We start from the raw sequence: 14,728 nt of genomic DNA on the forward strand, positions 1-14,728 counted from the left end.
TGTGACGAATCAAACATTTTACACATCCACTTAGGGTTTCAAACGGTCGTGAAAGTTCTCACATAAGGTTTTTAGAACCACCACTAAAAAAGGACCAACCTTGTGACGAATCAAACATTTTACACATCCAAAACCTAGTGCAATAGTTTTTTCTCTTTGTTTACTCTGTTTTATTTGATTTTCCAGCCAGTAATGAGACTTCATAGCTTTCATACACTAAGAAAAAACCAGAAAGCACAATCTCACCTGTCTATCACACATTAAATTTACTAGGTTGAATATCATTCCTACTTCTGGTTGTTATTCCAAAAACTATGCTCAGCCTCATAGGATGTAGGTTGAACCATTATAGCCCAAGCCCTACCTATAAGATGTAAATTAAACTCGTCCTACCCCAAGTCTACACTGTCAGTTAGTATACTTCTAGCTGCAGCCAGGTGGAAGTGACACCAGTGTCAGTTTATGGTCATCTTTTAGCAAATTTTGGAATTGATAAGAGATCAAATTTAACAGCAAGTGACCAAATTTCTGTAACTGTTCGATCTTGAAATGTGTGCTTTTTGTTTCAACTAGACATGGGGAGCACAGTTTGCATAGAAAAGATTTTATGGTTCATTCAGCCATATTAAAACTTTATTTACAAAACACCAGCACACATATATAATATTTTCAATATTTGCATTCTTTCATCATTTCATATGTAATATGGCTCAACAAATCAGATCATTTCCATCATATAAAATTACTTGCTCTTGCAACTATCATGTCAACTTTGAATTTTGTATCCATTTTTTCTTCTAATGATTTCACAGGCCAGATAACCCTGTGCAGATTACCTAAATCCTTCTTCATAGCAAGCATGCAGCTCAGACGTGTCTTATGAAATCAGACAATGATTGGATACGACTTCTCATACGAAATTCTCGAGTCAAAAATACTACTTAGAGTGGAAGATTTGGCAATTTGAAACTCGAATTTCATGTAGTGGTTGCCTGACAGGCTATTTAAGATTCAGTAATCTGCAAGATTCAACCTCCTGCAAGTCTGCTATCTGCAGAGTGTCCAATCTTTCCTGCCCTATTTTGCAAAACACGTACAGCCTCGATGTCTGCAAATCTCAAGTAGAATACTTCAACTATAATATGAGCCTGCTTCTTTCAAACGACTATCAATTCTTTGAACATTTTAAGAGAAATAGAATACAAAATAGAGGGTTTCAAACTCAGATCATTTGTGGCATTTACAAAGATACCTGATATCTGGCTGGAATATAGTATGACATATATCTGCCCAAAGGGTCATAAGTGTATTCAATTCTCTACAGCATAAATGAAGAGTCTCATTTCTAATGATCTCCTTGTGATGAAGGGTAGTAAGTTCCTGTCGAGGATGGCTGATGTGATGGGGGAGGTTGAGGAGACCCAGACTGTGCATTCATAGAAGCAGCATTATAATATGGACCGTGCCAACCAGGGTATGGGGGTTGGCTAAAATTATAATTTGGCATGGACTGGGATGGAATTTGGGGATGTGAAGGAGCTGTGCCCTGGTTCTGCATAGGGGTAGCATAATAAGGAGGTAACGATATTTGCTGCCCACCTGAATTGGAGCTTTGAGGAGGATCAGGTGCCATGTAGGATTGAGGAGCTCCAGGATGGTGTGTGCCAGGATAGTACGTAGGATGAGCCTTTTGTGGTGGTGGACCACGAGGAGCTTCTCTTTTATTCTGACTCACAGAAGGATACTTCATTGAAGAAAGAAAATCCCTGAAAGAAAAACCTGCTAAATGCCTTTGTAGTTCCTCTATCAGGTCACGGGTCTGCCTACTACGTGTCATTGCATAGTCACTGCATTGCTGCTTCAGATCATTGATTGCATCCTGAAAATTTTTAAGCCAACATATCATCGAAAACAGACTGATGTCAGCAACCAGCAGTCACAATAGGTCATATATAAAAACCTACATAATGTGTTACCTAACGCGAATACCATGAAACTAACAACAAATGCTGTGTGCATAGAAGCAGAAAAAGCTACCTTGAACAAAATGGAATGACCTAAAATCACTATCACAAATTTCAAAATTATTTGGGCGAAGAAGCAGGAGTAAGTAAATAAGAAAGCAACGTAATTCAAACAATGCTTCAGCTATGCCTGTGCAGAGACATAAAACACTCTCACAAGCATATATTAGCAAGCAAAAGAAATGAACCATCTTATCTCAATCCAGGTGCTTAAAGTAAACAACTGAATGTCACATACTCAGCATCAGTAGTAACTTTAAATGCAACCATATAAGCCTGCACAATTCCAGGAAGATACAGGAATACAGGGAAATTGGATAGATTGCAACCTGAAGAGCCACATAAAATTTGATGCCTGCTTCATTGATATTATCCCGTATTTCACGATATTTTGACACAGCAGCATTGATTTGCTTGAAAACTCGATCCCTAGAGCCTTAAATCCAACATAAACCAATTTCTTCATTAATCAAACTTCGGCATCATGATGAAATTAAAAAAGAAGCAACTGTTTCAAACGTCTCATAATCCCAATTCCTCAATGCTTGTCTTCAATCTAAACACAAAAACATGGAAAATACGACTCAGCGTTTTGATTAGTACTTTCCATATAAGAAAGTGAAACCGAGCAGCAAAACTCATCGTTCAGGCACCCCCAAACATAAAAGACAAGAAGATGCACCTCAAATCCCACATGGTATAGCTTACCTTTGAAATCCTCCAAATTGAAAACTGCTGCAAAGGTATCATTTTGCATCTGAATCAAAATCACGAGCTAAAGTTACAAACTGATTGGAATGTGAATCTGGAAAAGAGTCCCTCAACTAACTGAAATTGGACGTGTCATCACTACTATAGCCCAAGTCTTCACTATTCAAATGAGAACAACAAAGACAGGTAGCAGCTACACATTGAAACAGACTGTTCTCATTCTTTTACCCACCCACTTTGTTTACAAGCTATGGCACCTCAAAAGACTTATGAGTTGGTTTATTCTCCGTGACTGGATGGTTGAAACCAAAATACCAAAAAAGAAGTGGAAGACCCAATCCATGTCCACACACATACATACACGTCCTCCAAAGGAGGAAAACAACACTCTCTTTCCCCTTTCTCCTGCATTTCTATCTAACCACTTCCCTCCCCTCTCCTTCTGCACAAGACACCAGAAGGTAGCAGAGCTCACTCTTAGCTGGAACTTCTGACAAACTTGGAAGGGACATCACATAACGTATAAAAATTGGGATCACGCTCACCCTCAACATCTTCCAGGAGAAGAACTATAAGATAGGCAAGCATTATTGCAAACCTCCACCTGAATTTAATTACATGCAGACTTCTAATCATATGGATGTATTTGACGTCACAACATCCACTCACAATCACCGGTTTTGACTTCACAACCGAATCGCAAAAACGAGCAGTAAACTTCCCCATCCATTGCATAGGCTCCGGAGTCTGAACTATACTCAATTTTATTCTGACTCCAGCAGCCAAGAGCAGGCACAAGTCAAAAGTATTTGCACATTTGCAGCAACACCAACATGTTTTGTTTTATTGCTTCGCTGAGGCAGATGGCTAACTCGGTCCTAATGGACTTGCCAAATGATCTTCCATGTATTCTTTTGAACCAAACCTTAAAGATCCAAGTGATGACATAACACAACAGCAGAATCCTACCAAGAGAAAGAAATCATTTAGAATGAGGAACGCAACTGCAGAAAGAGACATACACTGAAACCTCAGCCCTAAGGACTTGTGTGACTATGCACCCCACCCCTGCTCTCTTGGTTTTGGAGCAGTCCCCACTGACCGAGCTCCTTTTGGCCTGGTTTGCGGGTTTTCTTGGCTCAGCTGAGCAGTGTTTGAAGGCCAGTGCCCTCCCTGCTTTGCTGCGAGCCCTTTCTTGGCTCCACTGCTCTATTCTAGTGAACCGGCCAGCCTTGAGCAGTTCCTTATCTACCAGAGCCTTTGGTTGGCCCCTTGAGAGGAACTTGGTCCTCTTTAGCCCTCTCTTTTCCCTTTTATGTCCCCCTTTTTTCCTTTTTTGCAAGCGCATCGTTTTTGTTTGCACCTCTAAAGGGAAAATTTGGTGGTGACCCTTGGTTTGGCAAGAGGGGCTCGAGCACATGGCAGATCCCTCGACTCCCATATCCATTGCGATTATTCTTTCTCCAGAGGACAAGCAACACATGAAGAATGCAATATAGTCACTTCAAGACAGTGCTCTGGTGGGGAGGATAGGTGGACTCACACCCACGAGGAGTCAGGTCCAGGCGAGCTTAGCGTTAGATGGTACCAGCCCACATCCAGGAGGTCGTTATCTATGAGAGAGATGTCTTTCATCCGTCAGTTGAGCTCCTCTCAGACCACCCTAGCCCTAGTGGAGCAAAGCCCCATTTTCCTCAACCCGCACCTTGTCTACTTACTTCCTTGGTACCATGGGCTCACAATTGACGACATGGACTCAACTCATCATGTGCCATGTTTCCCAGTCACGCTCTACTTTACCGAGACTCCCGAAGGTGTACGTAACTCATCTCAGGGTGATTATGGAGGACCCTGAGACTCTTTTTGAGGAGATCCTCCTCGAGACTCTAGACGGATGGGAACTCCGACAGAGGGTCAACGTTTCTAGGATTTCAGGTGAATGCCTTTGTTTCAGGCAGATTGGGCCATCTGGCGTCCCAGGGGTAAGGGTAGGGCTCCCCCTGTTTCTCAGGCTCGTTAGGGGCAGCAGAGGGGGTGGAATCTTGTACAGACACAATGTAACGTCCGTCTAGACAGTAGCATAAGTCCCGACTCCCAAATCCCCTAGGTGAATCCCTCCAATGCGGCTTCAACGAGGGTGGAGAGAGAGAATCTTGGTAAGAGGGCCACAAAGAACTGTATACGTGTAAATGAGTGAGACTAAGACAGCATGCGATGGCAGATTGGACAGCAGTTTGTTGCCATAGAGGGAGTAGACTAATGGCACGTCCGCAGACTCCTAAGAGTGAGATCTTCTTTGACCTCCCAGGAGATCCACCAAAGGCAGTGGTTCGGAGCTCTCAACCTCTTGCTCAAAGGCAGGCCATAGGAGGGCCCCCCCCCCCCCCCCCCCCCCCCCCTACATTCCTCTGCCTCCCCCTGCCCCTACCACTGTGGTCATTCTCACAAACTGCCCTCATCGTCCTCTTCTCCGCCCCCCATCCTTCCCCTCTTGCAGGAGTAGTCCCTCCTGCTTCCTCCTCTCACCCTGCCCTCCCAAAGTCCCAATCTTCTTTGGAGACCTTGGGCAAGGGCTGAGACTTCTCCCTCTCAGCCCCAAGCTTCTTCCTTCCAGTCCCAACCCGCCCTCTCCCGACATAGGACGCAACTCCTAGGGGGCAATCAGAGGAAATGGCCCTTTTTCTCCGCTTCTAGGTCCGAGGCCTCGTCTAGGATAGCCCCTCCCGCACGAGTTATGGACGCTTGGACCTTGGAATTACCTTGATGTTCTAGAGGATTAACCCCCCCCTGCCTTGGAGGTGACGGTTTTGATAGTGCAGCCCCAAAAGGGCGTCTCTATTGGACTAATTGGCTCCCCCTCTTCTCCTTTTTGAGGGTTCATGTTCACTTCTACAGGAGAGAAGAAGTGGACTCCAATACTCTTTGATCTTATGATGAGGGATCATATGTTCAATATGATGGAGTGGCTGGGACCCTAGCGTAGGGAGTTGTGGATTACTAATGGAAACACGCCTATTTACCAATTAGGTTTCTCGCCATTATACAGACGCAGTCAAGCTTGGAGGAGAGGTTTCCTTTGTAAAGTCGTGGTCTTAGAAGGTCGGCATCAAACCCGCCATGCCCTTGGCACACGCTCTTGCAAGAAAACAAATATTCTCCTTCCAAACCCCCTTCAAAGTCATAGAAATCCGCAGTTGTGATTTAGGCTCCCGAGCACTAAGATGGGATTTGGCTTCCATAGAGCAACTCAAGACCCAGTCTCACACTAACTGGCAAACCGTTATGAGCGCGCAAGGGTCAACCTCTAGGACACACAGATTTGTCAAGTGGAGTTCTCTTATCACTCTTCCCGCGCTCGGTGGGTATAGCAAGGAGACAAGATGGCTAGGCAGTTTTTCCAGACCATTGGCCCACATTCAACAGGGAACGGCTTCAATGATTGAGGGATGGGAGTGGGCAGATGTAGTCAAACCCCCAAGAGATGCGATAGATGACCACAAACTTCTATCAAACGTTGTTCCAGTCCGAGGAGGAGTCCCCTAGGTCCTTGCAACCCAAGAGGGAGTTTGGGCTCAATTCTTGTTAGTGGTAGCTCAAAGTATGAGCAGGCAGCTGGAGGCGCCCGATGAGGAGCTCTCGGAGGCCCTCAAGGGTCTCTTGCCTCAGAAGTGTCTTGCAGAGGATGGTTTGACACCTTCCTTCTTTAGGTTCTTTTGGGAGTACATCCACACTCCCCATCGATTGGCTTTTTAGGAGATATTCGACTCCAGCTCCCTCCCTCTGTCTTTGAGTCAGGCTGCATTTGTTTGATCCCGAAGTAGGGCGACATGTGTAACATCCACCAGTGGCAACTGCCACTTTGTTGGACGCCGCTTACAAGATCCTAGCCAAGGTCTTGAGTTTGTGGTTGCCAACATCATCCACGACACACAAACATGCTTTATTTAGGAACGTAGTAGTTTGGACAATATCTTCACCTTTTGGGACGAGTTGATTGAGCTCGAGAGAAGTCTCAGCCTCTTGCGACCGTTCTTCTAGATTTCAAGAAGGCTTATGATAGGGTGGAGTGAGGGCACCATGCAAAGGATGGTGGACTTTTTAGATAGATGGATTACAGGGGTGTCGGCTATGTATGCAAGGAGTGCCAACCAAATGTTCATAGGTGGCCACAAGGGGGAGTCCTTTGCTCTTTTTGCTCAGTTCAATAGGGTTACTCCCTTGTTCCCTCCCTCTTCCTCTTCGAGGTGGCCGCCGCAATCCCCGGATTGTGGTGCATAGAGTCTTGCCCATTGGCCCTTAGCTCAAGCAGATGTGGGTAGATGGGAGATGCCACTGTTGCACAGACAGAGATTTGGAGAAAATCCCACATTTTCTCTGGGGCTGCCCAGCAGTGCAAAGGATCTATATGGGAACCCTCCCAATTGTGGCCAACACATGGAGGATGCAGCGAGACTTCACGTGGGGGATGGCGACGTGGCTGATATGCCTTCTCTATTGACCCCGCCTCTCTAGCCTACAAGGTCCAGGGCCCGCGAGTTCTCAGGATAGATCTTGCATGCGCCCTTTGCCTTCGCTGGAGGATAGTGTTTGGGAGACTACATCCAGCATCACTGACTAGAATATCTGGATTGCCCGTCGTAACTTGTCGGCCAGCAAGTTCCCTTGGCAGCCCCTCGTCATCATTTGGTAGGATATTATATACATCCTGCACGCAATATGGGAACGCAGGGCTTTAGGTTCTAGAACGACTGCCGAGAGGGCAGAGCTCCTGCAATGCTTGGACTGCAGGTATCTTTATAACATTACCGCAAGAGGTATTCACTGGACGTATAGGACTCCAGCCTGTTGTTAGCCCTTAATCCAGAGATTCCCTAGGTAGTGAGCTAGGTTCTCTTTCCCCATGATCAGTGCCTATCAGATTGCTGATTTGTATTTGTTTTTTTCAAGCATTAATACAAGTTCTTTTGATTATGCACAGGGTGGTAGCGTGAGGGATGTGCTGCAGATGCCATAGAACTCAGGAGGATCTCTCTCATTTGTCCATGAAATGCTTTCATTATCAGAAAGCTTGGGAAGTAAATATAGGGCCTGTTCAATGTAATTATTCTTATCTTCTCCCAGGGAATGTGTCTCGCAGGCTACAGGAAAAGTGGGTAGTGCTCAAAGGTGCTGTCATCTGCAATATATGGCTGCAAAGACATGCTATGATGTTTACTGCTGAGTATATTGATGCTTGGCAACTTAAGCTAACGTGGTGGATGAATACAGGTTAGAAGTGAAACAATACAGCAGTGTGATGGTCTACTCCAAGAACTGCACCATGCAGGTCTTAAGAAGGATATACAGCTGGCAACAGAACATCTGGAACCATTAAAGTGTCTTTTGAAAATGCTGTCTGACATTGTTGTAGCTGTCAATCAGCAGTGTTGTCGTTTACTTTGATGGTCAGCAACATCTATGTATCTCAAGAGTTGTCTTTCTTTCCCTCGTGGAAGATATCTACCCTGAGGGTGTGATACTACCAGGTTGCAAAAACTGTTTTCTATTCTCTCAAAAAAAAATCGCTGCATATATAATTGTCATTGTTTTAACTTTATAATTGTCAAACACAAATTTAGAAGCCATTGTCAACCACAAATTTAGAAACCATAACGTCATCATGCATGGCATTGACCCCCACAACCACACCCAATGGTGAATGCAGAACATTGTATAAACATATGCTCTCACTTGCAAATGCATTTAGAGGCCCACATAACCACTACAAATACTAAATTTCTGTGCATGCCCACATGGTCTGAAATATCAGGTAGAGATAAAAACAACAATAGACAGGTTGAAAAGGTAACCTTAATCTGCTGAAGTAATTTCTGTTGTGCCTCAACATTCTTGTTAACTTCCTGACAAATTGGTTCATACTTTGCTAGTTCTTTCTTGAAAAGATCTTCATATGATCCAGATGTGGCCATCAACTTTGGCAAAATATTGTCCTGGAATGAAAATGCACACCAAACAAAGTAGTTAGGAAAGAACATCTGAAGGCAAGGACCTCACCAAATAGCTTACCTGACCAATGCATCAGTTCACTTTTTTTTAGGGAAATAAACAAAGTATAGAGACTACACAAAGGAATCAGCCACAAAATCTCCCAGATAATGCAGTCTTTGCATTTTCTGAACAGTCTACTTGCAAAAGGGTCCAAGAAACCAACACAAACTACAATAACGAATTTAAGAGCAAACCTTTTGCTTCATTTCCTTCAGCATATCTTCCAGCCCAGCACGCTGTGACCCCAGCATCTCTAGTTGTCCCTGCATATTTAGAATAGTACCAAACCCACAAATCCAAACCGAAATTACAACAATCATCTTTTCATTGCAAACCCCTACCTTAGCCAAACAAATGTATCTAGAGATACTTATACAGAAAAAACCCTAAATAACCTCACGATCTCATCTATGGAGCATAGATGAAGTGCACAAGCTGAAACTTGAAGGCACCATCAAATAAATTAAGAACGTTTCTGAACATGTCACTTTTCTGTCTACCTATGATTTAAAAATCATGTATCCTTTAAACTTCAATACTTATGTAAAAAAGACACATAACTTGTTATGTCCATGACTGCATGCTAGCTATTCTCATATAGTAGAGACTACTCTAGAAATTATAATGTGTGATACAAGCCCAGGGATTCAGGATACAAAGAGGCCTTAGCTAGCTAGATCCAGTTAATCTATTGACTCATCAGTTGGCCAAAGAGGACCAGCAAGAAGACCAGGTGAACCTAGTTAAGTCAAGAGGTTCCCTCAGCTCACATGCTAATTGCATCTCCCGGTCTGTTTATTGGGCTAGAGGCATACATGAGTGGGGACATTACTGTGATCTCCTGCCTCTCAGTCTAGAGTAGCTCTTGCAAATTATCAAAAACCTTAAACTTTTCCTCATACCTCAGGCATGTAGTTGGGGGAAAACTAGTTTTAGTGATTTAGCTCTAGACTTGCGGTAGGAAGTACTTTTATAGTCTGAAAAGGGTCTAGGACTTTGAAAGGGCAGGCGTATGAGCTGAACTGTCCCGTAAGTATGGCAACGAGACTTCTATAGTCTAAGCTGCTCCTCTCTCTTCCTTGCTATCACCCTCTACACATCCTACAAAGTGTATTGTTAGGTTCCACTTGGAACGTCGCAGGAACTTCTACACGTTCTACAAAGTGTATTGCTAGCTCAAATCCACGTATCACATGCATTGAAGATTGCCTTCGGCCAGCTTAAATTCCATCATAAAGGTTGAAGATTGAGAGTCTAAGGCAAGGGACAACACTTTCAGACCAAAGATCAATTCGGTTGCCTTTTCCCTGAAGGTTTTAGTAACTCGTCCCACCTCCTCAAATACCCACATCAAAGATGCTTTTCATTTTGGAGATGAGACCAAAGAACACCAATAGCAAGCCCACAATACCACATGGCTATAGGATACCGCACAAACTCTTTATCTCGAGGATGACGACGAGAGGGAGGGGGAGAATGGCAATGATTGTAGAAATAAATGGGAAGCATACCCATCTTTTTATGGCAAGGCTGAAAGGGCTACATAAAGCAGGCCAATCCGGCCACGAGAATGGGACACATACCAGCAATGGAGGATGGGCGAGAGGGGTTTTCTAGCACCCTCAACCCCCCCCCCTCCCTCTCCAAAAGGGTGGCCAACAGTAGGGCTGTCGACTAGCCTTTAGACTCAGTTGGCCAGTCCGTGGGGTCAGTCATATCTGTGAGTGTCAGTCACCTAGCATGGCAAGCCCTTCGGCCCTTTCAAAGGAGCCCGGATGGGCCTTAAGTTTGTGTGAAGTTCCAAGGATCTCTGCAGTGACAGAGCAATCGGTTCAGCACTGAAGCTCCAGCATGTAACCCCCAAACTAGAGCAGATCAACCAAAGGAGCAGCCGAAATTGTAGGCACTAAAGGACAAATTAACCGAAGATGTGTGTGGGGCATTTTTGTGTGACATGACTTCATTATGGGAGCAGCGTGGTTGCAAAGGGTGAAGCTAAATGAAGACTGAATGTACTTCAACAGCGGTCGCGGACCAAAGGAGGAGAAACAATATCATAAGGTTGGCGTTCGGATATGAAGAGAAGAGCCCGGAAAAGATGAAGAAAGACAAGGGTCTAACTCAAATGCTAATCAGTGCACCCAAGATGAGTTTCCTAGCAAGATCATCAAAATTGTTGACACCAAAGAATTATTCCATCTTATCCTACTGAATTCCACCTCTACACTTGGAATGGATAGACCAAAATTTATGGATCAAATGCAACTAAACCTGCTAACATACCCCTACAAAAATGAAAGATAAAATTCGTGAGACATTTCAAAGTGGCAACCCGCCCGGGATGAAACAAATATATAGTCATTCCCAAGGACTGTGTAAGAAGAAAACGGGCTGAAAGCCATAAGGGACAACACAAATTGCAGCATAGGGAAGTAATATTCAACTACCCAATTAAGATTGTGTCAGCCAAGCGCAAACTTATCAACTCAGCGCATATAACAAAGTTTCACAATAAGAAATCAACAGCATACTACCCACGGTCAAGCTAAAGATTAAAACAAAGCTCTCGAATCAATCTTAATGATGACAATCAATCACAGCCACAATGACTTGGATTACATCTAGACATAACATTGTGGGCATACCGAACGGCATTCAAGATGACCACCAAACACTCATCGTTCCAATTGGCATTCAATCAAGAAGCAATAGTCCCTGTGGAATTCCTCTTCCCAAGCCTCGAATAGCAATACAGTTGATAGGTGAAGAAAAAGATTGTAGCAAAAGAGACTCAATGAATTTTCAAATCTCAATGAAATTTGTCTAAGACCAGCTCGGTTTCAACCTTCCATTAAACCCAAAGGAGAGGTTTGTACAACAAACACATCCAAAAATGCAAGTTCATCGAAGGGATGCTGATACTACTCCACAACTCCAAGATGGGACCAAAGAATCAAAATTTTAGGAGTATGGATTGGGTGAACCATAACTTTAGAAGACATGTACGGAGACAAAGTACTACCGAAGCTAGTGAATGAAATGAAAATTAAAGTATTCCAACCTCAGGTAAAATATTTAAGTCAAAATGTAGATCTCATATGCACAAGGCATAGAGCATGATCTGCTGATTATTTTTGCTTTTTACACCACTACGAAATTCCTTATGGATGAAAAGCTATGGCCATTTGAAAATTATGCCTAACTTTGTTCAAGGAGTCATAAAAAATGATGATGTGGCAATGTGTGTTCACATGCTACTTAAAAAAGTGTGCATGTGTGGTCATATATGCTTAGGTGGCATGTTGATGCGACATTGATGACGTGGCATGATCATGTGGCACTAATGATTATGCATGCTAACGTGACCTAATGACCTGGCATGTCGACTCACCTAAGAATATGGCACTAGCTGCCACAAGGCAATCCAGATAAGGCTATCTGCCATGTGGTTATACTGCCGTGGCAATGTGTTGACCCTATGTCCCAACCCTAATCTTTCCCTGGGAGCTATCCTCCCTAAGCTGATGTACTAGTTGGTTTTCATGTTTTCCCATAGACCTCTTGGTCTCCCGTGGACGTTAATAGACTTTCTTTCTTTCTTTCTTTCTTTCTAACCTAAGTTGTCATGTGGCCCATGTGGTGAAAGCTTTCAGAAGCAGGAAATAAAGGTTTGCAGAATGGAGGTTTTCAAGTTCCTACTCATTGATCCATATGAAGATAAGGAACAAGTAAGCACAAGGCAGTTTGAGCGCTTAGTATGTTGCCATGCAAACTTAAGGCTTATATGAAAGATGAAAAACTTACACTATAAATAATGTAGACATGGGCAGTGGTTTTTATAAAATGAAATGGGGTCTTTTCACAGGAGCTTGCTTTGAGTGCTTCTCAATGTCCGTTGGTTCTTCACAAGAAGCCTCTTGACATGATGCCGCCTCCTCTTCAAACCAAGGATGTTGCCTCTACTTCTGGGTCCAAAAATAAGAGCAATAACTACAGTGCAAGAAAAAGGAAAAGCCAAAGTCGCCTCAACCAATATTGGAGCTGGCCCAAATTCTTCTTTTGCTCAGCCAAAAGCTAAGGAAAATTGTACAAATGATAGTTGGCAAACACACAAGAAAATGGTCTCTGTCAGAAGGCAAACACACAAGAAAATGGTCTCTGTCAGAAGGCCCCCTCCCTCTCGTACATGGAATGGTGCATCTTCCTGTAGACATACTCCAGCCGAAAACTCTGGCATGGGTATCACTTGGGCTGCAGTGACTACGAGTGCTGAAGAGGATGCCATCATTTCTTTGCCGGAGTCTCAAGATCATGCTCGGGATCCTAAGATGGATATGCAAACTTGATCTTTCTCACTGGTTTCTCACATTGTATATACTTGTACATTTATACATATGCAGTCACAAATAAAGTGCTTGACTTACAATGTACATGGGTTATGTGATTTGCACAAATGGAAGATTGTATGGAATTACATCAACACCTTTCAGCATGATATGGTTGCTTTACAAGAGCATAACCAGCATGGTTATGTGGGCCAGATTGAGCATTTTGCAGGCTATGATATTGTTTATGCCGGAGCCACCAATTTCTCTGGAGTGGTGATGCTGGTAAAACGTACCCTTCAGCCTGTTTTGGTCGCTGGATAGTATTACAATGCCTCTTACAAGGAGAAATTTATGAGTTGGCTTCAGTATATGCTCCACAGTCTTCACATGGGAGGGCTTCCCTCTGGCAGGCATTGCAACAATATCCATGGAGACAAAATGTCTTTCTTTGTGGAGATTTTAATAATGTCCCGCAGCCAAGAGACAATACATCTAATTGCACACATATGTTAGCCTCAGAGCGCTTGCAGTGGTCTCAACTACTTTCTCTGCATGGTATGGTTGATCTTTGGAAAGAACTCAGGTTGCCCCTGGTTATACTTTTCAGCATAATGCGCATTCTGCCTATCAAGCCAGGCTAGATCCCTGGTATATGCTCAATCCAATTCAATATGCTTCCCTTACCTCCAGATTATGGGTAGATGATGCTTTTCCTCACTCTAATCATGCTCCACTTTGGCTGCAGCTGTCCTTTTATGCTCTGCCTTCTAACAGATTGTCAAACAAACCGATGCTTATCATTAATAACAGTTATTTACAGCATGAGACATTTGCCAACATGGTACAGGCTGCTAGTGCTCCGCTTTGGGCACAAAGTCGTATTGATTTGGATCATGCATGGTTGGCTTTTCCTACTCATATGCTCATCGAAGGACTATTTTAAAGGCTTGCATTATAAGTGACAATGTGAGAATATTCCAAAGTCAAAACCCTCGATGGCCATTGGACCTCCTCTAGGGTGCATTTAGCTAGGGAATTTGTTTGCCGCTTTGCCAACCAGTTTGGAAATGTGGGTCCTCTCTCACAAAATGTTGGGAATGCCAGACATTCGCGGATATAGAACTCAAAGATGCTATTAGATCTTGCGGTAAATGGAAATCCCGAGGCTGGGATGGTCTCACAGTTGAATTCTTTTTGGAAAATTGGGATGTGATCTCTCCAATGCTTTTATCTATGATCAACCATGCCTGGGAAATGCAACAGATGCCAGATTGTTGGAAAGAAGGACTAGTCAAACTATTGTGAGACTCTTGCAGACTGGAGACGCATTACTCTCATGCCTGACTCTGACAATATGCATATGTCAGCATAGAATACACCAAATACACGGGACAGGATGTGATTCTTTCAGAGGTGGATATTACTAAAGCCTTTGATATGGTACAATGGGACTTCATCTCGCAAACCATGCAATCTTTGGGATTTGGTTTAAAATTTGCAAAACATTATTTATTGGCTGTATCGTGATAGTAAGGCTGTAGGCATCATTGGCAGTGACATTACGGATGAATGGGTCTTGTCTTGTTCGGTGCGTCAAGGCTGCCCTCTCAATGCATT

At 43.5% G+C, this 14,728-nt stretch overlaps 1 protein-coding gene across 1 annotated transcript in view; it reads right to left on the bottom strand.

The window, feature by feature from the left end:
- Positions 1-788: 788 nt before the first annotated feature.
- The window catches only part of LOC147901203 (vacuolar-sorting protein BRO1-like), a 29,251-nt gene continuing 15,311 nt past the window's right edge, over positions 789-14,728 (bottom strand). The window contains exons 3-7 of the mRNA XM_087375590.1: positions 8,978-9,046; positions 8,585-8,725; positions 2,733-2,781; positions 2,354-2,460; positions 789-1,879 (exon numbers count right to left, since the gene is read on the bottom strand). Of these exons, the coding sequence (XP_087231716.1) occupies positions 1,346-1,879; positions 2,354-2,460; positions 2,733-2,781; positions 8,585-8,725; positions 8,978-9,046 (900 nt within the window). The 3' untranslated portion in view covers positions 789-1,345. The remainder of the gene's footprint in view (positions 1,880-2,353; positions 2,461-2,732; positions 2,782-8,584; positions 8,726-8,977; positions 9,047-14,728) is intronic.

The sequence above is a fragment of the Dipteris shenzhenensis genome, chromosome 6, assembly GCF_047967505.1.
Source record: "Dipteris shenzhenensis isolate YYH24624 ecotype China chromosome 6, Dip_SZ_1.0, whole genome shotgun sequence".
Classification (NCBI taxonomy): Eukaryota; Viridiplantae; Streptophyta; class Polypodiopsida; order Gleicheniales; family Dipteridaceae; genus Dipteris; species Dipteris shenzhenensis.